Source organism: Macaca thibetana, chromosome X (genome assembly GCF_024542745.1).
Source record: "Macaca thibetana thibetana isolate TM-01 chromosome X, ASM2454274v1, whole genome shotgun sequence".
NCBI classification, from domain to species: domain Eukaryota; kingdom Metazoa; phylum Chordata; class Mammalia; order Primates; family Cercopithecidae; genus Macaca; species Macaca thibetana.
This window is the reverse complement of record NC_065598.1, coordinates 74,131,689-74,157,860: the sequence shown is the minus strand read 5'-3', so window position 1 is coordinate 74,157,860 and position 26,172 is coordinate 74,131,689. Positions and strand designations below refer to the sequence as shown.

The window sequence follows — 26,172 nt, the reverse complement described above, 5'->3', positions numbered from 1 at the left end:
ATACTGCTCCGGTGATGGGTAAACCAAAATCTCACAAATCACCACTAAAGAACTTACTCAAGTAACCAAACACCACCTGCTTCCCAATAACCTATGGAAATTTTTTTTTTAATTATTTTAAACCACTAGGTCATTCATATGGTATGATTTCCTTATACATTAGACCGAGTTTCAACCTCACTTATTCCATTGAGGACTAACATTTGTTTGAGCCCGTATTCTATTTTTAGAGTTAACTATCAGCCTGTGAAATTGTCTGAATACACTCAATTTCAGTATGTTTATAGCAGCACAACTCACAATTGCAAAAATATGGAACCTGCCCAAATGCCCAACAATCAACAAGTGGTTAAAGAAACTGTGGTATATATGTATATGATCGAATACTACTCAGCCATAAAGGAATGAATTAATGGCATTCACAGCAACCTGGATGGGACTGAATATTGCAGGATCTGGCCAGCAGCCTGCAATGCAACGGGGCTCTTTCTTTGTTCCCAGGTGGATCGGCAGGTCGAGAAATAATAGACACACACAAGATAGTGAAAGCTGGGTCCAGGGGGGTCACCGCCTTCTGGTCCCATGGTGCCACCAATGCACTGGATATACCAGCATTTATTATTATATTCAGTGAGGGTGGGGGTAGGTTAGTGAGGGATTTAGGGTCATTTGATTATGAGGTTAGATGGTCACATGGGGATGAAGTAATTCTTTAACATAACATCTGTATGCAGAAGTACAGTATACAGAGATAAGAATTTACAATATAGTGTGTGCATCAATAATTTCTAACAGAGCCTTAAAACAGAAACATAGTCTTTCCATAACCTATGATTAGCCAGATATTAATCAGCAGTAACAGTTACAGCAAAAGCTGGTTACAAACAATCCACAGCAACAGGATGTGAAGCTAGACAACCATTTAGGCCAGAAATTCTCAGAAGGGAGTATGCCTTAACCCTAAAGAGATCTAGAAGAGCCGTGGCAAGATGACGGCATTTATAGCCCTAGCTTATCCATAAGGACAGGTGCCTCTCATGCGTGTGTTTATAGGCTCTCCACAAGGGTCACATTCCATTCCCAGAGCCATGAACATCTGCTTTTCTGGGATAGGAATCTTAGTGATGTGAAACCTCCCTGACTGCACGTCCGTTCACAGGCTCTCTGCAGGGGAAAGCACATCATGTGCTGTTGGCTCATTCTGGCAGTCCAACCTGGCATTGTCTTTACACAATCCTGCATTCAATTTTGTATTTACAACAATCAGGAGCATTTCATCTTTTATTCCGTAGCAATAGTTTCAGGGGCGTATCCCTACATCTCCCCCTTTTCTCTGATTTAAATGAACCATAGCAATCATACCTTGGCACTGATTACGACTAGATTGAAGAATACTTTTTCCATACCTTCGCACTGATTACGACTAGATTGAAGAATACTTTTTCCAATTTTACACATGAACAATAAACCAATAGCACAAATTATACACAGAACAAAATGAACGATAGTGGATCCTCCCAAAGATTTTACCCATTGAATGGGGTTGAGATTAGATAACCCCTCAGAGATACCGTCTAAAACTTCAGCACTGGGTAAAGCAGTTACGTGTGCTTGAGAGGCCTCAAAAATCTGTTCTTTTAGTTTGCTTATGTCTAAACTTAAATTACCTTCACTTCCTTGTAAATGGCATTTTACCAATTCCCAATTGTGAACAGACTCATTATATTGAAATGGAGTTATACAAAAACCAGAAGTATTCCAATGACATTGCATTTTTAATCTATGTTCTAAACTCATAATTCTATCTCCCATCCATATAACAGCTTGTCTTAGGTCATTAATTTGATTGGCCAATTTTTGATCAATACCTGACTGAAAGTTCCACATTTGAGTAGAATTTGTTTGCCATTTATCCACAAAATGAATAGTTTGAATAGATTGATGTAATGCAACTCCAGCAGTAGCAGCAGTCGCAGTAACAGAAATCAAGCCCATTATTACTGCAATTAATGTAAAAATAAATCATTTACTCCTTCTAGGAAATTTTTGTAGAATATTGTTAATAACATGGATAGAAGGGGAAGATTCCCAAGGCCTATGTAAGGCTACAGGGAGCCAAATACCTTCTCTGACTCTGACTATTAAAATACTATGGTATTGATTAAAGGATGAGTCAATACAAGTATACAAGTAACAATTTACACAGGTAATTTTTTTTAAAATAATATGCATCTTTTGTACTAATAACATATATGGTGGTTTAACACAACTTTTAAGTGGGATAGTTTTATTGGACTCCATATAGACAGTATATATATTTTGGGATGGTACTCTTTTTTGTGAATGTGGAGTGGGGGGAATAGGTTGAATGAGAGGTGGTGGGGGGACATTAGCAACAGGAGGGTAGAAGTTCTCATAATCTTTACTGTCCCGTCTTTGAATTGACCTTTTGATGACTGCCATAGTGATATTTTTGGCTGTGTGTAAATAGTAGTGTAAATCAGTCTGTTGTCTTAGTTTTCAAGGTGACAAGGTGGATTTACTTATAGCACTTTCTCCAGCCCAAAGTCTCATACCAGTCATAGCTATGGTTAATCTCCACAATTCTGAATGTTCAGGTCCTAAGTGGGGAACAATGAGCCTTGGCTTTGGAGGGGCAACCCCTGCCCCTTTCCACTTAAAAGGAAAAAAGGAGTTAAACATACGATATAATAGGGGAGGATTATCATTACTTTTTTGATAAGTAATATCATGGAGAAAATATTGATAATCTCTGTGACTTTGAGAGCAATCATTAGTAATATGACCTTTAGGAGCCCAATCAGCAATGGTGTAGTGAGAAGAATTAAATAACACAGTTCCTTCTGAACTAACACAATCCTTCCATATTAATTTGTCAGCATTTGAAGACAAGTTCAGGGGACACGCAGGTCCTAAAGGCTCATATTGGGATGTGTGAATATAATCAGTGATTCTTATTTTGATCTGTCTTAGAGGTTTTAATGAGAGCCCTGATACCAAGTGTCCTAAAGGAGGGACAGAGTGACTAGATGGTAGTGTAACTGCCCAAATTTGAATATCTAATGAGAGACATCCATTAGTGGGTCCCAGGCACAAGGTGGATACCTAAAACTTAAAGTGATATTGAAAGGGGTTCTTTATTCTGAAGGTTGGGCAGGACAACGATCATCTACAGAACCAGGCATCCAAATACTATCATTAACATAGACCTCGATAGGGGTGTCCATCCATGTCATGGCTCGAATAAGAAGAGGAAAAGGAATACAGGCTCAATATGTATGGTTTTCAACAGTCTGTGGGGTGACAGATGGTAGAAGGATCAGTGTCATCAGGAGGAGGCAGAGGTTGAGCCAGACCTGGATCGCTGCAGACAAGTTGTTCAGGATGACTGACTGGATTGTCTGTTGTAAAGGAGTTAGCGTGGTCATTTTCTTCTTTTTGACGATTGGATGTGTTAGTTGTTTCCTGCTGTGGCATTTTTTTCAGCAAATTTCTCTGTCTTGTTGTTGCATGCATCTTCAGGACACAATTTCAGGTGTCTAGCAGGAATCCAAACAGGAGATTAATGTTCACATAGGAAAACACAAGCATAGCCTCTTCCCCATGTTAAAATAGAACCTTTTGACCACATATTAGATTGAACATCTTTCCACCATACTTCCCTTCCTTGGTTTACTGTGGGACAGTTACCAGAGAAATGTTTTTCAGCAGCAGTAACAGAACTAGATTTAGGAATATTAAGAAAATTTAATGTGAGCAATTCCAAGTTTAGTTGTATGTGAGGGATAGACAACTCCTTATTCCCCTCTTTTTGTTTCAGTAATTGTAATTTTAAAGTTTTGTTAGTTCTTTCTACAATAGCTTGGCTTTGTGGGTTACAAGGGATACCAGTAATATGTTTAATATGCCACTGATCAAGACAATTTTTAAAAGCTTTACTGCAATAGGCTGGACCATTGTCTATTTTGAGCTCACTAGTAATTGCCATAACCACAAAACATGAAAACATATGTTTTTTAATGTGAGAAGTGGCTTCTCCAGTTTGACAGGTAGCCCAGATGAAACTGGAAAAGGTGTCAACTGCGACATGCACATAAGCTAATTTTCCAAAAGAAGGAACATGAGTAACATCCATTTGCCAAATAGCATTACGAGAAAGGCCTTGGGGATTAACTCCGGGAGATTATGTGGGTAAGATAAGAACCTGACACTGAGAACAGTGTTGTACAATTTCTTTAGCTTGTTTCCAAATGAGAGAATATTTATGTTTAAGACCTGAGGCATTAGTATGGGTGAGTTGATGAAATTGTTCTGCATCTATAATGGCTAGAGAAACTATAGTATCAACGTTATGATTACCACTGGATAAAGGTCCAGGCAAATTAGTATGAAATCAAATGTGAGTGATGAAAAAAGGGTGATTTCAGTTTCTGACTTTTTTTGTAACAAAGGGAACAAGGAAAATGGATTAGTATCAGTAATACTTTTGGTGGTAGCTGTTTCTATTGCCTTAGTGGCATGGACTACATAAGCTGAGTCAGAGACAATATTAAGACGCTGATCAAAATCCTGTAATGCAGAGATAACAGCAAACAACTCGGCTTTTTGAGCAGAAGTGAATGGAGTAGAAACGACTTTATCTTTTGGTCCTACATACCCTGCCTTTCCATTACTGGATCCATCAGTAAAAATGGTAACAGCTGCCTCTAGTGGTGATGAACTAGTAAGTTTTGGTAGAATTCAGGAAGTATTTCACAGAAATTGAAAGAATTTTGACTTAGGCAAATGATTATCAATAGTGCCAGTGAAGTCAGCCAGATTAGTCTGCCAGCACAAAGATGTAGAAAAGGCAGTTTTAACTTCATTTTTTGACAAATGGACCACAATAATGTTTGGATCAAAGCCAGAAATTTTAGTGATATGTTGACATCCTAACCCAATCAAAGTGGCCATTTGATCAAGATATAATGAAAGAGTTTTAGAGGCCGAATTAGGAGGAAATACCCTTTCAACTAGAGAATCATCTCGTACTGTAAGTCCCGTAGGAAAGTGCATGGAAGGAAAAACTAAAAATTGTAAAGGCAAATTTGGGTCAATACGAGAGACTTGTGCCTCTCTCACTCTTTGTTCTACAAAAGACAACCCTTGTTTTGCTGGTTCAGATAGACAGTGAGGACTGTTTAAATCTGTATCTCCTGATAAAGTAGCAAATAGATGAGATAATGCATAAGTAGGGATGCCTAGGGTTGGTCTGAGATAGTTGATGTCACTAGTAATTTTTGAAAATAATTTAAGGTGTTTAAATTGTCAGTACAAAGTTGGACTTTTGGGGGCTTAATGGAGTGAGCTTCTAGCCGCATTCCTAAGTACAGAAAAGTAGTGGCTTGTTGAATTTTATTAGGAGCGATGTGGAGTCCTGCATTGGCAACAGCTAATTTTAAAGAAGTAAAACATTGAATTAATTCATCTTTAGTGGGGGCAGCAATCAGTATATCATCCATATAATGAAGAATGTAATTATTTTTAAAAGTCTGTTGGATAGGTTGTAACACAGTACCGACAAACAACTTACAAATAGCAGGACTGTTAATCATTCCTTAAGGTAAAACTTTCCATTGATATCTAGCTGCAGGAGCTGAATTATTAATGGAAGTTGCAGTTAAAGCAAATTTTTCACAGTCTGACTTGTCTAAAGGAATATGAAAAAAAAAGCAGTCTTTAAAGTCAATGATAATTAAAGGCCATATGATGTTTGGTTTTCCATTCCTAAGTTACTTCACTTAGAATATTAGTCTAATGAGATCAAAGATATAATAAAAAGTCTCCCACAAAAGAAAAGCCCAGGACCTGATGGCTTTACTGATTAATTCTATGAAATATTTAAAGAACTAGTACCAATTCTATTAAAACTATTCTCAAAAAACAGAGGAGGATAGAACACCATCAAACTCTTTTCTACGAGGCCAGTATTACTCTGATACCAAAACCAGACAAAGACACTTCAAAAAAAATGAATATTCATGCATAAATCCTCAACAAAATACTAGCAAACCAAGTTAAACAAAACATTAAGAAGATAATTCATCACGATCAAGTGGGATTTATCCCTGGGATGAAAAACTGGTTCAACAAACACAAATCAATCAACGTGATAGATCTTAGCAACAAAATAAAGAATGAAAACTATATGATTATTTCAATTAATGGTGAAAAAGCATTTGATAAAATTCAACATCCCTTCAGGACAAAAACCATCAGAAAACTGGGTATAGAAGGAACATACCTCAACATAATAAAAGCCATATATGACAGACCCATAGATAGTATCATACTAAATGGGAAATAACTTAAAGCCCTTCCTCTAAGATATGGAACAGGATAAGGATGCCCACTTTCACTACTGTTATTCACCATAGTACTGGAAGTGCTTGCTAGAGCAATCAGAGAAGAGAAAGAAATACAGGGCATCCAAATTGAAAAGGAAGAAGTCAAATTATCCTTGTTTGCAGATGATATAATCCTATATTTGGAAAAATCTAAAGATTCCATCAAAAAACCATCAGAACTGACAAATTCAGTAAAGTTGTATAATACAAAATCAACACACAAAAATCAGTAGCATTTCTATATACCAACAGTAAACAATGTGAATAAGAAATAAACAAAAAAAGTAATCCTATTTAAAATTGCCACAAATAAATTTAAATACCTAAAAGTTAACTTAAGAAGGTCTATTAGTCATTTTCACACCACTGATAAAGACATACCCGAGACTGGGCAATTTACAAAAGAAAGGGGTTTAATAGACTTATGGTTCCACGTGGCTGCAGAGGCCTAACAATCAAGGTGGAAGGCAAGAAGGAGCAAGTCATGTCTTACATGGATGGCAGCAAGCAAAGACAGAGATTGTGCAGGGGAACTCCTCTTGATAAAACCATCGGATCTCCTGAGACTTATTCACTATTGTGAGAACAGCAGGGGAAAGACCAGCCCCCATGATTCAATTACCTCCCACTGGGTCCCACGCACAATACGTGGGAATTGTGGCAGTTACAATTCAAGATGAGATTTGGGTGGGGACACAGCCAAACCATATCATTCCAACCCTGGCCCCTTCCAAATCTCATATCCTCACATTTCAAAGCCAATCATGCTTTCCCAACAGTCCCCCAAAGTCTTACCTCATTTCAGCATTAACTCAAAAGTCCACAGTCCAAAGTCTCAACTGAGACAAGGCAAGTCCCTTCTGCCTATGAGCCTGAAAAATAAAAAGCAAGCTACTAACTTCCTAGATACAATGGAGGTACAGGCATTGGGTAAATACAGCCATTCTAAATGGGAGAAATTGGCCAAAAGAAAGGGGCTATAGACCCCATGCAAATCCAAAATCCAGCAGGGCAGACAAATCTTAAAGGTCCAAAATGATCTCCTTTGACTCTATGTCTCACATCCAGGTCACACTGATGCAAAAGATGAGTTGCCATGGTCTTGGGTAGCGAGTAGCTCTAGCCCTGTGACTTTGCAGGGTATAGCCTCCCTCCCAACTGCCTTCACAGGCTGGCAGTGAGTGTCTGCAGCTTTTCCAGGCACACAGTACAAGTTGTCAGTGGATCTACCATTCTGGGGTCTGGAGGACAGTAGCCCTCATCTCATAGCTCCACCAGGTGGTGCCCCAGTAGGAACTCTTTGTGGGGGCTCTGACCCCACATTTCCCTCCCATACTGCTCTAGCAAGAGGTTCTCCATGAGAAGGCTCCAACGCCACATTTCCCTTCCACACTGCCCTAGCAGAGATTCTCCATGACAGCTCTGCGCCTGCAGCAAACTTCTGCCTGGGGATCCAGGCATTTCCATACATCCTCTGAGATCTAGGCAGAGGTTCCCAAACCTCAATTCTTGACTTCTGTGCTCTTGCAGTCTCAATACCATGTGGCAAGGCTTGAGGCTTGAACCCTCTAAAGCCACAGCCCAAGCTCTACATTGACTCCTTTCACCCATGGCTGGAGTGGCTAGGATGTTGGGCACCAAGTCCCTAGGCTGAACACAGCACTGGGACCCTGGACCTGGCCCACAAAACTACTTTTTCCTCCTAGGCCTCTGGGCCTGTGATGGAGGGCCTGCCCTGAAGACCTCTGACATGCCCTGGATACATTTTCCCCATTGTCTTGAGGATTAACATTCAGCCCCTTGTTATTTATGCAGATTTTTTCAGTGGGCTTAAATTTATCCTCAGAAAATGGGATTTTCTCTTCTATGGCATTGTAAGGCTGCAAATTTTCCAGTTTTATGCTTTTCTTCCCATATAAAACTGAATGCCTTTAACAGCACCCAAGTCATCTCTTGAATGCTTTGCTGCTTAGAAATTTCTTCTGCCAGATACCCTAAATCATCTCTCTCAAGTTCAAAGTTCCACAAATCTCTAAGGCAGGGGCAAAATTACACCAAGTCTCTTTGCTAAAACATAACAAGAGTCACCTCTGCTCCAGTTCCCAACAAGTTCCTCATTTCCATCTGAGACCACCTCAGCCTGGACTTTCTTGTCCAGATTGCTATCAGCATTTTGGGCAAAGCCATTAAACAAGTCCCTAGGGAGTTTCAAACTTTCCCACGTTTTTTCTGTCTTCTTCTGAGCCCTCCAAACTGTTCCAACCTCAGCTTGTTACCCAGTTCCAAAGTCACTTCCACATTTTTGGGTATCTTTTCAGCAGCACCTCATTTCTGGTACCAATTTATTGTATTAGTCCATTTTCACACTGCTGATAAAGACATACCCGAGACTGGGCAGTTTACAAAAGAAAGAGGTTTAATTGGACTCAGTTCCACGTGGCTGGGGAGACCTCACAATCATGGCAGAAGGCAAGGAGGAGCAAGTCACATCTTACATGGATGGCAGCAGGGAAAAAGAAAGACCTTGTGCAGAAAAACCGTAGATTTTTAAAACATTCAGATCTCATGAAACTCATTCACTCTCACAAGAACAGTGCAGGAAAGACCCACCCCCATAATTCAGTTACCTCCCACAAGGTTCCTCCCATGACACGTGGGAAATGTGGGAGTTACAATTCAAGATGAGATTTGGTTGGGGACACAGCCAAACCATATCACTACCCAAAGAAGACTATGTCAAGGCATTTAATCATCAGAACCCCAAAGGTCAAGGACAAACAAAGGATCATAAAAGCAGCAAGAGGAAAGAAACAAATAACATACAATGGAGCTGCAATACATGTGGCACCAAACTTTTCAGAGAAAACCTTATCGGCCAGGAGATCTGTAAGGTACAAGCAATCTACAGATTCAATAAAATTTCCATCAGTATACCAAGGACATTCTTCACAGAAACAGAAAAAAAAAATCCTAAAATGTTTATAGAACCAATAAAACTCCAGAATAGCCAATGCTGTCCTAAGCAATAAGAACAAAATTAGAGGAATCACATTACCTGACCTCAAATTATATTACAGAGCTACAGTTACCAAAACAGCCTGGGAGTGGCATTAAAACAGACACATAGACCAATGGAACAAAATATAAAACCCAGAAACAAATCCACACAAATACAGTGAACTCATTGTTGACAAAGGTGCCAAGAACATACACTGGGAAAAAGACACTCTCTTCAATAAATGATGCTGGGAAAACTGAATATCCATATGCAGAAGAATGAAACTAGACTCATACATCTCTTGCCATATACAAAAATCAAATCAAAACGGATTAAATACCTAAATCTAAAACCTGAAACTATGAAACTACTGAAACAAAACATTGGAGAAACTCCAAAAGCCATCAATCTTGGCAAAGATTTCTTGAGTAATACCCCACAAGCACAAGCAACCAAAGCAAAAATAGGCAAATGAGATCACATCAAGTTAAAAAGCTCCTGTACAGCAAATGATGCAACAAAGTGAAGAGACTACCCACAGAATAGGAGAAAATATTTGCAAACTACCCATCTGACAAGGGATTAATAACCAGACAATATAAGAAGGTCAAACAACTCTATAGGAAAATAATCTAATAATCTGATTTTTAAAAATAGGCAAAATAGTTGAATAGACATTCTCAAAAGAAGACACAAAAAATAGAAAACGTACATCAAGAGGTGTTTGACATCATTAACCATCAGAGAAATACAAATCGAAACTACAATGAGATATTATCTCATTCCAGTTAAAATGGTTTTTATACAAAAGACAGGCAGTAACAAATGCTGACGAGGGTGTGAAAAAAAGAGAGTCCCCTACACTGTTGGTGGGATTGTAAATTATTAATACTCAACCACTATAAAGAAGAGTTTGGAGGTTCCTCAAAAAAACAAAAATATAACTACCATGTAATCCAGCAATCCAACTGCTGGGTATACCCAAAAGAAAGAAAATCCATATATCAAAGAGATGTCTGCACTCCCATGTTTATTGCAGCACTCTTCACAATAGCCATCATTTGGAAGCAATCTAAGTGTCCATCAACAGCTGAATGGATAAAGAAAATGTGGTACCGAAACAAGGATGCCCTCTCTCACCACTCCTATTCAACATAGTATTGGATTCCTGGCCAGAGCAATCAGGCAAAAGAAACAAAGGGCATCCAAATAGGAAGAGAGGACGTCAAACTGTCCCTGTTTGCAGATGACATGATTCTGTGTCTAGAAAATCCATAGTCTCAGGCCAAAAGCTCCTTTAACTGATAAACAACTTCAGCAAAGTTTCAGGATACAAAAATCAATGGACAAAAATCACTAGCATTTCTATACACCAACAACAGTGAAGCCAAGAGCCAAATTAGGAATACAATGCCATTCACAATTGCCACAAAAAGAATAAAATACCTAGGAATATAGTTAACCAGTGAGGTGAAAGATCTCTACAATCAGAACTCCAAAACACTGCTCAAAGAAATCTGAGATGATACAAACAAATGGAAAAACATTCCCTGTTCATGGATAGGAAGAATCAATATTGTTTAAATGGCCATATTGCCCAAAGTAATTTACAGATTCAATGCTATTCCTATCAAACCACCAATGACATTCTTCACAGAACTAGAAAAAAATTTACTTTTTTTTTTTTTTTTTTTTTGAGACAGAGTCTTGCTCTGTCATCCAGTCTAGAGTACGATGGCATGATCTCAGCTCACTGCAACCTCCACCTCCCGGGTTTAAGCGATTCTCCTGCCTCAGTCTCCCAAGTAGCTGGGATTACAGGTGCCCACCACTGCACCCAGCTAATTTTTGTATTTTTAGTAGAGACTAAAAATCTCTACTAAAAGGGGGTTTCGCCATGTTGGCCAGACTGGTTTTGAACTCCTGACCTCAGGTGATCCGCCCACCCCGGCCTCCCAAAGTGCTGGGATTACAGGCATGAGCCACCACGCCTGGCCAAAAAAACTATTTTAAAATTCATCTGGGGAAAAAAAAAAAAAGCCCTAAAAGCCCAGGCAATCCTAAGCAAAGAGAACAAAGCTGGAGGCATCATGTTACCTGACTTCAAACTATACTACAGGACTACAGTAATCAAAATAGCACGGTGCTGATACAAAAACAGACACATAGACCAATGGAACAAAATAGGGAACCCAGAAATAAGCTCATACACCTACAACCATCTGATCTTCAACACAGCTGACAAAAACAAGCAGTGGGGAAAGCACTCCCTATTCAATAAATGGTGCTGGGATATCTGGCTAGCCATAGACAAAAGATTGAAACTGGACCCCTTTCTTATACCATATACAAAAATCAATGCAAGATGGATTAAAGACTTAAATGTAAAACTCAAAACTATAAAAATCCTGGAAGACAACCCAGGCAATGCCATTCTGGACATAGGAATGAGCAAAGATTCATAATAAAGATGCCAAAAGCAATTGCAACAAAAGCAAAAATTGACAGATGGGATCTAATTAAACTTGAGAGCTTCTGCACTGCAAAAGAAACGATCAACAGAGTAAACAGACAACCTACAGAATGGGAGAAAGTATTTGCAAACTATGCATCTGACAAAGGTCTAGTATCCAGCATCTCTAAGCAACTTAAACAAATGCACAAGAAAAAACAACCCCATCAATAGGTGGGCAAAGGATATAAACTGATACTTTTCTTTTTTTTTTTTTTTTTTTTTTTCCAGAGACAGAGTCTCGCTCTGTCGCCCAGGCTGGAGTGCAGTGGCCAGATCTCAGCTCACTGTAAGCTCCGCCTCCCGGGTTCACGCCATTCTCCTGCCTCAGCCTCCCGAGCAGCTGGGACTACAGGCGCCCGCCACCTCACCCGGCTAGTTTTTTGTATTTTTTTTTAGTAGAGACGGGGTTTCACCAGGTTAGCCAGGATGGTCTCGATCTCCTGACCTCGTGATCCGCCCGTCTCGACCTCCCAAAGTGCTGGGATTACAGGCTTGAGCCACCGCCCCCGGCCTTAAACTGATACTTTTCAAAAGAAGACATACATGTGGCCAACATGTATATGAGAAAAGCTCAATATCACTGATCATTAGAGAAATGCAAATCAAAGCCACAATGACATACCATTTCACACCAGTCAGAATGGCTGTTATTAAAAAGTCAGGCCAGGCACAGTAGCTTATTTCTGTAATCCTAGCACTTTGGGAGGCTGAAGTGGGCAGATCGCTTGAGTCCAGGAGTCAGAGACAAGCCTGGGCAACATGGCAGAACCCCACCTCTACAAAAAGTACCAAAATTACCTGGACATGGTGGCACACACCTATAGTCCCATCTACTAAGGAGGCTGAGGTGGGAGGATCGCTTGAGCCCAGGAGGTCAAAGCTGCAATGAGCTGTGAGCGTGCCTCTGTAGTCCATCCAGGGTGACAGAGTGAGACCCAGGCTCAAATAAAAAGAAGTCAAAAAATAACAGGTGTTGGCAAGGTTGCAGAGAAAAGGGAATGCTTATACACTGTTGGAGGTAGTGTAAATTAGTTCAGCCATTCTGGAAAGCAGTGTGGCAATTCCTCAAAGAGCTAAAAAGAGAACTACCATTGTACCCAACAATCCCATAACAGGGTATATACCCAAAGGAATATAAATCATCTACCATAAAGACAAATACAAGCCAGGTGCAGTGGATACCTGTAATCCTAGCACTTTGGGAGGCCGAGGCAGGTGGATCACTTGAGGTCAGAAGTTCGAGACCAGCCTGGCCAACATGATGAAACCCTGTCTCTGCTAAAAAAAAATACGTAAATTAGCTGGAAATCACTTGAACCTGGGAGGCAGAGGTTACAATGAACCGAGATCACATCACTACACTCTAGCCTGGGCAACAGAGCAGGACTTCATCTAAATATATATACACACACACACACACACATATATATATATGCATGTGAATGTTCATTGTGGCATTATGCACAATAGTAAAGACACGGAATCAACCTAAATGCCCATCAGTGACAGATTAGATAAATAAAATGTGGTACATATACACCATGGAATACTATGCAGCCATAAAAATGAACAAGATTAGGTCTTCTGGGAACATGGATGGAGCTGAAGGCCATTATCCTTGGCAAACTAACGCAGGAACGGAAAACCAAATACCACATGTTCTCACTCATAAGTGGGAGGTAAATGATGAGAACTCATGGACACAAAGAGGGGAACAACAGACACTGGGGCCTACCTAAGATTGAAGAGTAAGAGGAGGAACAGGATTAGGAAAAATAACTATTTGGTACTAGGGTGACAAAATAATCTGTATGACAAACCCCTGTGACACAAGTTTACCTATATAACAAACCTGCACATATACCCCTGAACATAAAATAAAAAAATTTTTTAATGTGGCACTTATACGCAATGGAGTACTATTCAGCCATAAAAAAGAATGAGATCCTGTTATTTGCAACCACAAGGATAGAACCAAAAGTCATTATGGTAAGTGAAATAAGCCAAGGACAGAAATACAAACATCACATGTTTTCACTTATTTGTGGGATCCAAAACTCAAAACAATTGAACTCATGGACACACAGAGTAGAAAGATGGTTACCACAGGCTGGAAAGGATAGTGGGATAGCAGGTATGTTTATGTGTACAACAAAATAGAAACAATGAATAAAACCTGGCATTTGCTAGCACAACAGGGTGACTATAGTCAATAATAACTTAATTGTAAATTTTAAAATAACAAAGAGTGCAATTGGATTGCTTATAACACAAACAATAAATGCTTGAAGAGACGGATACCCTATTTTCCATGATGTGATTATTTCACATTGCATGCAAGCATCAAAACATTTCATGTACCCCATAAATACATATACTTACTATATACACAGAAAAATTAAAAATATATATAGATAGCTGTTTGTCTTATTGTATTTACATTCCTTTTAAAAGTCTTATATTTCTGTATATAAAGAATACACAATACAGAGTACAAAATTTAAATGTGCAAGAGTTAGATTGCACAGAGGACAGAAATATAATGACAAATATTGTTAGATTTTCTCACACATATTATTTAACTTATCCTACTATTAATTACTACTAATGGCCTTAGTGTTTTGTTTAAATAGCACTTATGTAACAGAAAATAATACATAAAAACATAATTTCAAGTGAACACTTATTGTTAAGTAATGATACATATGCACAATTATTTATAATATGTTATGGGTTTTCTTCATCTACAACATCTAGGTCCTGGGTTGGCTCTCTGCAAGTTGGTCACCCTAAGACTGTAGTACCATTCTAGTGGGAGGAAAAATATACAAACAAGATACTATTTGTAAATTGCACAGAATAGAAACTGATAAACAATGGTGCCTTCTGTGAAAGTGACATCAGTGGCCGGAACAGGTGAGAGAGGCTTTCTTTTACTAGGGTATTTTAAAGTAGTCTTAAATGTTGTACCCTGCAAATATACCACGTATTTTTATTTTATTTTATTTCTTTTTTTGAGACGGAGTCTCTCTGTCGCCCAGGCTGGAGTGCAGTGGCACCATCTCGGCTCACTGCAACCTCCACCTCCTGGGTTCCAGCTATTCTCCTGCCTCAGCCTCCTGAGTAGCTGAGACTATAGGCTTGTGCCGCCACGCCCGGCTAAATGTTGTATTTTTAGCAGAGACGGGATTTCACCACGTTGGCCAGGCCGATCTTAAACTCCTGACGTTAAGTGATCCGCCCGCCTCGGCCTCCCAAATCGCTGGCATTACAGGCGTGAGCCACCGTGCCTGGCCTCCACCTATTTTTAAATGTACCTTGCAAATATTCAAAAGCAAGCGACTGTTGTTAGTTCTGCAGAGGGGTTGGCCACAGTAAGAGTGGGGAAAGGCACTAGCTCAGCGTGGGGGCACGTGCTCTCACTCGAAACAATGTATTGAGAACACTTGGTTCTTGGGGGTTCCTGCCCAAACTTCAAGATGGCGGCCAGGTGGACGGCTGATTCTGATGAGTCTGATGAGGTGAGCTGCTCCGCAAAACTGAAGGGCCCTCTAAGACTGGGAAATTAGTATGTACTTGTGTATGTGTTTGTGAGGAGAGCCGCTGGAGGGTTTTAAGGAAAACAGTGATTGGATTTATGACCGAAAGGTCCGTCTAGCTGTGTAAGGAATGTCGGGGGACACTATTTGGGGAGCATGTATCTGTAATCTTGGTGAGTAAGGATGTTGGCTTGGACTCGTTAGCATAGTAGCACTGGATGGAGATGTGGAGACATGGATAGAACTTTGGGAGGTCACCTGGACAACACTTGTTGCTAGATTGAATGTGGATTGTGAGGGAAAGCACCAACATGGCTGCCTGCTCCGTTTCTGGCCTGGGTGAGTTCCTGTTCCCGAGATGGAGAATCCTAGGGCGTTGGTTTTTGTGTAGGTTAAGAGTAAGTTATCTGCGACATTTTAAGCCAGAGATAGTTAACTGATGCACTTTTTTTTAAAGTCACTGGGGCTAGATGGTCGGTTCTCACGAGAGTCCTTCGGGCAGTTCTGTGGGGAGGGGCTGGGAAGGGTGTAACTGGGAGGCAAGGAAGGGTCCTGTGTTGGCCTCAGCGGGGAGACAGTAAGCTGCTCGGGGCCAAGAGTGGCTAGAGGGTCTCTAACGGGCAGAGTGAAGGCTTTAGTTTTTCATCAGTGTGAAATGGGCAGCCACGGTAGGGCTTTGAGTGTGACAAGGGCTAACGAAAATCCTGTGTGGACAGCAAGCTATTGGGTAGGATTGCCAGATTTAGCTAATAAAAATCCGGGACACCCGGTTAAATATGAACATCAGAACAATTATTTCGTAGCATAAGTATGGCCTGTGCAAATCTGGGATATACTTATACTAAAAATGTATTCGTTGGTGATGTGACATTCAAATGTAACGAGTCCAACTGTGTTGGACCAAGCAGCCCTAACATTGACTGGGTCTGGAATTTCGGGAAGCCGAAAGGGGCCAAGGTGGTAGCCATGGAGGTGTGAGGAGGGACCCCCGCAAAGGTGAGGTTGGCCCATTTGGTGCCCTTTGCCGGAGAACAACTCTGGGGAGTCGAGCTTCTCGGCTCCTCTACTTCTTTTAGCCCCCAGCAGGCTCCACGGGGAAGGATTACCTGCTTCTTCCAATCCTGAGCTCCGGCGCCCGAGCGCGTCTCTTCCCCTGGCCAGCGTCTTGCTGAAACTCCCGCCCCCCGCAGGCACGTAACCCCGCCTTCCGCTTCCCTCCTCCCTCTCCCCGCAGGGGTGGAGCCTGAGCGAGGAGCCCGCGAGCTCCTCTCTCTCTCCTCTGTCCTCCGATGACGAGTGGCTGGATAATATGGAGTCGGGCAAGATGGCGCCTCCCAAGAACGCTCCGAGAGATGCCTTGGTAAGTGGGAAGGATGAGCGGCGGAGCGCGAAGCCAGGTGCAGCCAGGGACCTGCGAGGCAGGGCCACGCTGAGGGCCTGAGGGAGGGCTCGCACGCTCGTTTCAGTCTGGTCAGGGTCGTCAGGAGGAGAGGGTGATGGGGATGCCCCCGGGCCCCTATCTCGCCGCTCGGGCCAAGCTCTGCCAGAGGGTCGTGGTCCAGCGGAGCTTGCGGAACGGCTGCCCAGCTTTGTGTCCTGGGCTTCGGGCCCCTGCCGCCCCCTCGTCTCTACCTATCTGCCAGCCCTGACTTTGCGTCCAGGGTTCTGATGCTAGCTTATCCCGCCGCCACAGCCAAAAATGACAACCAGCTGGACCTATCCCTACCTCTGCTGGGGAAGCCAACTTGTCTTCTCTTTGCCCCCCACCCCGCCCCCAACCCCGCCAAAAAATAAAAATAAAAGTTTTCTGCAAAAGCATACTATGCGATTTGGTGTGATCACTGACTCACTTGGGAGGACAAGGGTGAGTAGGACTTTGGAGCCCAAAGAAGGGGAACCTTGTATCATAAATATAAATACTACCCTTCTGTCCAACCTTGATTTCCAGTACCAAATTCTGCATCTGGCGTTTTTATTTGAATCCACAGGTGATGGCACAGATCCTGAAGGATATGGGAATCACAGAGTATGAACCAAGGGTTATAAATCAAATGTTGGAATTTGCTTTCCGTAAGTTAATGAAACACCAAAAACTTGCCTAACTTGTGAACTAGAAAAGATATTTTTATTGTAAGAACATTTTCTTTTCTTTTCTTTTTTGAGACAGGGACTCACTGTTGCCCAGGCTGGAGGGCAGTGGCGGGATCTCGGCTCACTGCAGCCTCCGCCTCCTGGGTTCAAGCGATTCTCATGCCTCAACCTCCTGAGCTGGGACTACAGGCACTTGCCACCATGCCCGGCTAAGTTTTGTATTTTCAGTAAAAAGGGAGTTTCGCCATATTGCCCAGGCAGGCCTCGAACTACTGACTCAAGTGATCCGCCCATCTCGGCCTCCCAAAGTGCTGGGATTACAGGCGTAAGCCACCGCGCCCAGCCTTGTAAGAACATTTTCAACCAAATTATGTTAACAGTATCGTAGAATTCAGCCTGAAGAACTAAAAAGGAGTTCATGCTAGGGGACAGTAGTATTCATACTGTGATATCTGTTTAAAACTGATCATATAGACAGGACAATTACCTATTAAAATCAGCATTTAGGCTGGACACAGTAGCTTACACCTGTAATCTCAGCACTTCGGGAGGCTGAGGCGGGAGGCCAGGAGTTTGAGTTATGCCTGGGCAACATAGTGAGACCCTGTCTCTACAAAAAACCACAAAATTTATAAACTGTCTACAAATTAGTGGAAACTTTTTTTAAGTAGCCATAAATATTAAGCTGTCTTCATATGTTTAAGAAAAGATTGTTTTTTTCTTAAAGGTTATGTGACTACAATTCTGGATGATGCAAAAATTTATTCGAGCCATGCTAAGAAACCTAACGTTGATGCAGATGATGTGAGACTGGCAATCCAGTGTCGTGCTGACCAATCTTTTACCTCTCCTCCCCCAAGAGATGTGAGCAAACTTGGATTTGAAGTTATTTTTACTTACAATTTTTTAAACTGTAGTTCTAATAAGGATTTTTTTTTTAAGTTTTTACTGGATATCGCAAGGCAGAAAAATCAAACCCCTTTGCCACTGATTAAGCCATATGCAGGACCTAGACTGCCACCTGATAGATACTGCTTAACAGCTCCAAACTATAGGCTGAAGTCCTTAATTAAAAAGGTAAGAAATTTTAGTCAACTTTTCTTTTTTTAAAAGGTGGAATATGATAGGGGACTTTGTGAAAAGCAAATTCCTGTAGCTAGTATAGTAGATTAAAGGTTAAGATAACTTACTAGAATTTTTTTAATTTTAAAAATTTTTTGAGCTAGATGGACCTTTAGTGCTCATCTAATTCAACAGTCATTTTTCACATCAGGAAGCGGGGCCTGAACTCATTTGTGAAGTTGGTAGCCAAGCTAGGACTGATTCCAAACCTCATAACTCCCAATCTTTCCACTATATCTTAGTTTTTTAGTGAGGCCTAATAACAGAGGGAATGATACCATCAGGAATTGGGCCAGCTTTCTGAAATATGACCTAAAGCTCTCCCACCACTGAAAAAGTTCTCCCTATAATAGGCTGCCTTTTTTTTCTGAAGTTCCACTATAAGAGTTTTATTCTTTTTTGGGTTAAGAAATTGACTAGTTAAGATTACAAATCACAAAGTAGTTAGCTGTTATCCCCATTCAAATAAGACTCTATCTTAAACTTTAATACTGCATAAGATTATATATGTATTCATATCTATTTTTATATAAAGACATGTATATATGTTTATGCAAACCCCAGATTAAATGTTGGATTTAGAACACTGAGAGAACAAAAACAGGACTTTCTTGCCATGGATTATCCATGATCATTTACATCAGCAATCCTAATTTCATTCCTGGTAAAGTTAGGTGTCACATCTTAACATTAATTTGCTTTTTAAATCCCCTAGGGACCTAACCAAGGGAGACTAGTTCCACGATTAAGTGTTGGTGCTGTTAGTAACAAACCTACTACTCCTACTATAGGTAAGTGAGAGGAGACAATGGCATTTCTGGCTGGTAAAGCAGTGCCTCAGCACTTGGTTTTGAACTATAATGCAAGTCAAAAAGTGAATCAGAAATTCTTGTGTGTTACTATTAATAATTTTACTGATCCTCTAATAAAACTATAAACATACATGTTACTGGCTTTCAAAATGAGAAAGCCACAAGGAACGTCTGATCTCAAATGAGTATAACATTGGACATTGCCCCCACTGTTGGTGGTATAAACTCTGATACCAAAAACAGGAGTTTACTCTTAGCTGTGTAATTTGTGCCTTCTATAAGGTGCCACACACACTTATGGCAGTAGACTGCTTATTAGAAATTTAAATTTCCAAATAGATAAGAGAATACAGTAGAAGATTAAGATGTACAAAAATCTTAAGGATCTCAAAGAAAAAAACTGTTTTTAATACTAACCACCACGCCAGGCCTAAAGATGCAAGTTTTAAACTTTAAAAAAAATTAAAATGAGTTGGCCAGGTGCGGTGGCTCATGCCTGTAAACCCAGCACTTTGGGAGGCCGAGGCGGGCCTATCACTTGAGGTCAGGAGTTCAAGACCAGCCTGGCCAACATGGTGAAACCCCGTCTCTACTAAAAATACAAAAATTAGCCGGGCATGGTGAGGGGTACCTGTAATCCCAGCTACTCGGGAGGCTGAGGAACGAGAATCACTTGAACCCAAGAGGCAGAGGTTACAGTGAGCGGAGGTCATGCCACTGCACTCCAGCTTGGGCGACAGAGTAAGACTCTGTCTCAAAAAAAAAATTAAAATGATTTATATAGACCTTAAGACCTGAGTATTTACTCTGTTCAATTTGGGGAGGCTCCATCTACAGTCTAATGTGTTCAGTTTTAAAGCCTGAACTCCATACCTGCTTAAATGTATTAACAATCCTAAGGCCAAGAAAACATTCACCTACTGTGAATTTTCTTTTTTCTTTATAAAATAAAATACTTACATTGCTTCATTACGCTTCACCAAATTCTTTGGACTGATCCTTAATACATGGGAAAACTTACTTAGGGATGGAGATATTTTAGAGGAAGGTCTCACCTTCTGTGTTTGGGAGAGAAAGCAGTAAAACCCAGATTTCTCGGTACCTTTGAGCTTTCTTCCCTTAGACTTTCTGCACCTTTTTCTCTAGAAATGATAATTGTAGTGTCCTCAGCAACTCTATCTCTGGGTAGGCTGCTGGTTCCAGGGGGAAGGGATGTATTGGATAGCCTGCATCCCCAAATGAAAAATTGGAAATGGATACATTTCCATAAATGTATTTTTTGAGAGAGCAATGATGTCAGTATATATATTAAGTCTTTGAGTCTTGCAAAATACATTTATTAAGCAAACATTTGTTGAGTAGCTATTAGGAGCAAGGTAAAAGAGCCGTGTGCTCACAAGGATGAAAAATGTTAACCAAGCTTGTAATCTAGTCAGTGAGATAAGATAATAATAATGACTCCTATGACATTAAGGGAACTTCAGAGGCAGAATATAAGACATTTAACTGAGAAAATTAAGGAAAGTTTTATAAAACGGGGTAGTATTTGAGTTGTACCTTGGAATAATGGGTAGAATTTAGATGATTGGGGGTTTAGACTAGGTTATCTCCAAGATATTTTTCTGCTTAAGTATCCGAACACAGAAAGGGAATAAATTTTCTGGGCCCACCTGGAGACCTCAAGGGGTATATTTGATCTCTGCTTTAGTTTCATGGGCATAGATGACATCTTCTGATTCTCAGCAAGCGACCAAGATGAAAAGTGCCAACTAAGGTAATAAATAGAAAACCTGGGTCTTTATTCTGGTAGGTTAAACTCTCATCTTTATGTCTTCATCCAGCTAAACCTCAGTGCTTACTATGTAACAGATGCTGTTTGAAGAGTTTTACAGGGATTAGTTTTACTTAATTTTCACAAGAATTATATGAAATAGGTGATATTATCCCCCATTTTACAGAGGAGAAAACTGAGGCACAAAAATTTAAATAACTTGCCCAGGGACACTCAGCTAGTAGGTGAGAGCCTGAATTCAAACTCAAGCAGGTAGGCTACAGAGCCAACATTCTTTACCACTATTCTAAACTGAATTTTGTAACATCTAAGCAAGCTTGTAAATTTTTTAAGGTTCTTTTGCTCTTATTTTTAATGACTTTTTCCTTACCTTTTATTACTTTCCTTTGCTTTGAAGATAGTTTGCGGTAAGCTGAGTGTAGAATATAAACGTGTATAAATCACCTAACAAACATGGTCTGTTTATTGTAACTACAGCAACCCCACAAACAGTGTCTGTCCCAAATAAAGTTGCAACTCCAATGTCAGTGACAAGCCAAAGATTTACGGTGCAGATTCCACCTTCTCAGTCCACACCTGTGAAACCAGGTAATGTGATCGGGGGTAGGGAACAGAATTTGTGAATAATTTGAAATTGTAGAACCATTTGTGTTCCTATAGCAAAAGGTAAATTGTTTTAATATCCCAACAGGAAGGTGGCAGTAATGCTGCAAATCAGGGTTCTTCAGAGGGACTTATGAGCCCTCTAAAATTCTGTGAAATTTTACAGAGTCTCCCCCCTTATCTTGAGGGATTATGTTCCAAGACCCCCCGTTAAATTTACAACCTTTAAAGTTCAATTTATAAACTTTCTAAATTATGAGGTTTAATTTATAAATTAGGCACAGCAAGAAATTAACAATAATAAAAAAAGAACAATTACAACAACATACTGTAATCAAATATATGTGAATGTGATCTCTCTCGAAGTATCTTACTGTACTGTACTCATCTATTTTTGGATCACAGTTGAACACAAGTAGCTGAAACTGCGGATAACAGGGGACTACTATATGTGTAATGTTTTGGGGAGGAGGAAAAGAGTAGTCAGTGTGTTCATCAGATTTTCAAAGAACACCATGAACTAAACAGGATCCACAAATCTAAGGCATCTTCAAGGAAAAGCAGTTAAGGTGAAAGCTCAAGAAAGCGACAAAACTTAGTGATGAATATGTGTATGCAATCCAGAACATAAATGTAAATTCAAATTAAACTGTACCTTTAGTTCATAGGATACACACACACACACAGACACAGACACACACGGCTGGAATAAGTAGAATTCTGTCAGCACAGTTTACTAATAAGTATGTTTAGATTTCACATCTTCTGAAACTTAACTGCACACAATAAATAACTTACGTAAAATACTGACCTATTAGGGAAGTGATTCCTGGCCTTGAACATAGGCCTTTATGTAGTATGTTGCATGATGAGTCCAGTGCAGTTTCCCATGACTAAATTGAAATTCTAGGTTGTTAAAATACAACAGAACTTCTTCAACCTTGTACTAGGTATGTTTGATTTAATCTTTATCTATACATAGATCAGAATATCACATTATATGCCATAAATATACACAATTATTGGCAGGGTGCGATGGCTCACACCTGTAATCCCAGCACTTTGGGAGACTGAGGCAGGAGGATCACTTCAGGCCAGGAGTTTGAGACCAGCCTGGCCAACATGGTGAAACCCTGTCTCTACTGAAAATACAAAAATTAGCCAGGTATGATGGCACATGCCTAAAATCCCAGCTACTTGGGAACCCGGGGCATGAGAATCACTTGAACTCAGGAGGCAGAGGTTGCAGTGAGCCAAGATCACGCCAGCTTGGACGACAGAACGAGATACTGTCTCAAAAAAAAATTAATAATTTAACAATAAATATACAATTATTATTTGCCAATTAAAAATAAAGATTTTTTAAAATTCAACTCATTGCAGTATAGGTACCTGTGTTTCTTCTATGATATAGTTGCACTTCATGCTGTTGAAATTGGTATTAGAATTACATTCAGCTTTGTTGTATACTTTTTACCATGTTTTGGATTCTGGGTAATTCATAGCTTGGTTTGGGGGGGCTTTCTTCTCTGTTTACAGTTCCTGCAACAACTGCAGTTCAAAATGTTCTGATTAATCCTTCAATGATTGGGCCCAAAAATATTCTTATTACCACCAACATGGTTTCATCACAGAACACGGCCAATGAAGCAAACCCGCTGAAGAGAAAGCATGAAGAGGATGATGACAATGATATTATGTAAGGAATATAGTCTAGTCTAGATGCATTTCAAAAGGAAAGTTTGTTTTGAACTCAGTGTACTGAACTAGAATATTCTAGATCTTCTCATTTTATCTTAAGACTGAAACGTAGCTGCAGTATTTTTCATCAAACTTTTAGATCTCTTTAGTAAACATACAAATGTGTTTATCATTAGGCTTCAATTACAAACAGTTAAGTACTTGTTTCTTAATAGTTTCATTAATGTTGAGTCCTAGTATGGCAGTTCTGTTTTTGAGACACTTTGCTGCTTTCTATCACTGATAGCAGCACTTAAGTTTCAGGTTCTACAGCCTGGTCAGCAGATTTATCTTTAACAGCATAATTTCTGATCTACATTTAACTACTACTTTATTTTATAAGGTAATATAGTTACTGTCACTAGCTTATTTTTTTACCAAATCTCTCAATTTAGGAAACATTTTTTGGAAAGGGTGGATTTAGAGGAGAGATTCTAAATCCATTTTGAATGTATCTGTTTCTTTGCCTTCCTTAACTCCCAAACTCAACTCCTTTTCTGGATCCCATTCATTTTCTGCACTTCCCCCATAGGCTTGTTTCTCTCCATTGCTGTTAAATGTAAAAGGCCATACCTGGAATTTTAAAAATATAATTCCTGGTAATACAGCTCAGTGTCATTTTCCTATTTTTAAAACATGCTCTACATGCCTAATGTTTTGTGATTCACTTTAACCTGATGGTTTGCATTTGCTGGTTTTCACTCTTCTTATCAGAGCAGTTGGGTTTTACACCTTAGTTTTTATGCCTGTTAAGCTTTACTGTGCTTGACAGGTAGTTTTGGGTTACATTCAGTTTTAGTCTTGTATTCCAAGTTGATAACTACATGTTTCACATTTCTAAATTTAACAAGAGATGCTGTAGCTTAAAACATGTTTTGATAAGTAATTACACTGGACCTAGGCAAAACCACTGAAGAACAAGTGTTCCTTTTTACCACATACATATTATGTTTTGATCACTGCTGCTTGAGCCCCCCATTGGTATAATTCAGATCGGTTTTTTAGCTTGTTGACATGAGGATGTCACATATAAGACGGGATCAAACCTGAAAGTAAGACGCTGATGGTTCTCCATCCTCTATAAGGCCCACAAGGAAAAGAAATTAGTGTGATGTGACTTGGATTTATGTGCACTCTGCATAGGTTTCCCAATAATACTGTAATGTTGCTGAACACTTTACCCTGTTTTCCATTTACACAGTCATATTGGGAAAGATGGCAAAGCTTTTGCAAATATAAACACACCTGTTTTGTTTTTCTTAAGTTCAATGTACTTTTGTAGAATTTTGTAAAATAAATGTGTTCGTATCATAATTTAGAATTTATAGCCAAGGATCCTCAAAACAGAATTTCATCTTAGGATAATGCTTGATATATCTAAGAAAAAGTCCAATAACAGAGAAGAAATGTCTCATCAGTTTTAGTGTTTTCGATATTAGGGAAAGGTAATATAAAAACAGGTAAAATGTATAAAAACAGACCTGATCAACATCATAGGAGATAAATATTCATTATATAGCATAGGATATTATTACTTGAATGTTCTCAGGGAGGCAGCAAGTCAGGAGGCCTAGGTTCTAGTCCTAGTTCCATCATTTACCAACTGTGTGACCTTACTTCACCTCTTAGCCTTGTTCTCCTCACTAGTAGTAGGAAAGTAACACCTACCCTGCCTACCTCACAGGGCTGTTGTGAGGGTTCAATTGGTATATGTGAAAATTCTTTCAAAATTGTAAAATACTATATGATTATAAGGAATTATTGTATTTGTTCCAAGGTTATTAATAAAAATTTGAGCTTATCAGTGCTCTTTCATTTTTTACTTAAAGGATTCAAGGGAGATAACAAAGCCCAGTAATTCTGATGGCCAAAAGCCATTAAGACTTGTTTAACAGTTAATTATATATCAGAAAATCACTTGCTTTTATCTGGAATCAGCATGTGACACATCATAGTGAAGCAAATTGAAAATGAGTAAAATATGCGTTTAAATCAGTTGTCCTTCAGCTTCTAGGTGGAATTTTTTAAAAATATGTGCTGATGGTAAATGGGGTGAGGACACTGTTACCTCTAGTTCTTCCTTTTATGGGTAGCAAACAAGTGTCTATAATCTAAGTATGAATATAGGAATATAGCCAGCATGGGGCAGGGGGAGAATGAAAGATATGATGCACACTATGGTCTAAGGGATCCAAGGTGACAGGAAATACTCAAGAGGCAGGAAAGAAAACACTAATCAGAACTACAGAAGAGCAGGTATGCCACCATTTACATTTTAATATATTTATATACAGATATACACACATGGTATGCTCTTTATGCAGCCTCACTCAGTCGCCCAGGCTGGAGTGCAGTGGCCCATCTCGGCTCACCGCCATCTCCGCCTCCCGGGTTCACGTCATTCTCCTGCCTCAGTCTCCCGAGTAGCTGCCACTACAGGCGCCCACCATCACGCCCGGCTAATTTTTTGTATTTTTAGAGACGGGGTTTCACCATGTTAGCCAGGATGGTCTCGATCTCCTGACCTCGTGACCCACCCACCTCGGCCTCCCA

General features: G+C 39.9%; 1 protein-coding gene and 1 pseudogene across 3 annotated transcripts in view; one reads left to right on the top strand and one right to left on the bottom strand.

The window, feature by feature from the left end:
- The window catches only part of LOC126946307 (S-phase kinase-associated protein 1-like), a 682,386-nt pseudogene that overhangs the window by 336,194 nt on the left and 320,020 nt on the right, over nucleotides 1–26,172 (bottom strand). The window lies entirely within an intron of this gene.
- TAF9B (TATA-box binding protein associated factor 9b) lies at nucleotides 15,422–25,420 on the top strand. 2 transcript variants are annotated; one of them, XM_050776414.1, is made up of 8 exons: nucleotides 15,426–15,441; nucleotides 16,694–16,819; nucleotides 17,448–17,529; nucleotides 18,278–18,414; nucleotides 18,493–18,627; nucleotides 19,388–19,463; nucleotides 21,754–21,864; nucleotides 23,419–25,420. In XM_050776414.1, the coding sequence occupies exons 2-8, from the start codon at nucleotides 16,769–16,771 to the stop codon at nucleotides 23,580–23,582; spliced, it is 756 nt and encodes a 251-aa protein (XP_050632371.1). In that variant the 5' UTR covers nucleotides 15,426–15,441; nucleotides 16,694–16,768; the 3' UTR covers nucleotides 23,583–25,420. The 2 variants fall into 2 exon arrangements, with proteins under 2 accessions (XP_050632370.1, XP_050632371.1); XM_050776413.1 differs by having other exon boundaries at nucleotides 15,422–15,441; nucleotides 18,278–18,627.

Bases quoted from the DNA above. Each gene is read 5' to 3' on its own strand.
- TAF9B (XM_050776413.1), top strand. From the start codon at position 16,769: ATGGAGTCGGGCAAGATGGCGCCTCCCAAGAACGCTCCGAGAGATGCC. The intron at 18,628-19,387 runs GTAAGAAATTTT...TAAATCCCCTAG, and splicing joins TGAAGTCCTTAATTAAAAAG to GGACCTAACCAAGGGAGACT. The intron at 19,464-21,753 runs GTAAGTGAGAGG...TTGTAACTACAG, and splicing joins ACCTACTACTCCTACTATAG to CAACCCCACAAACAGTGTCT.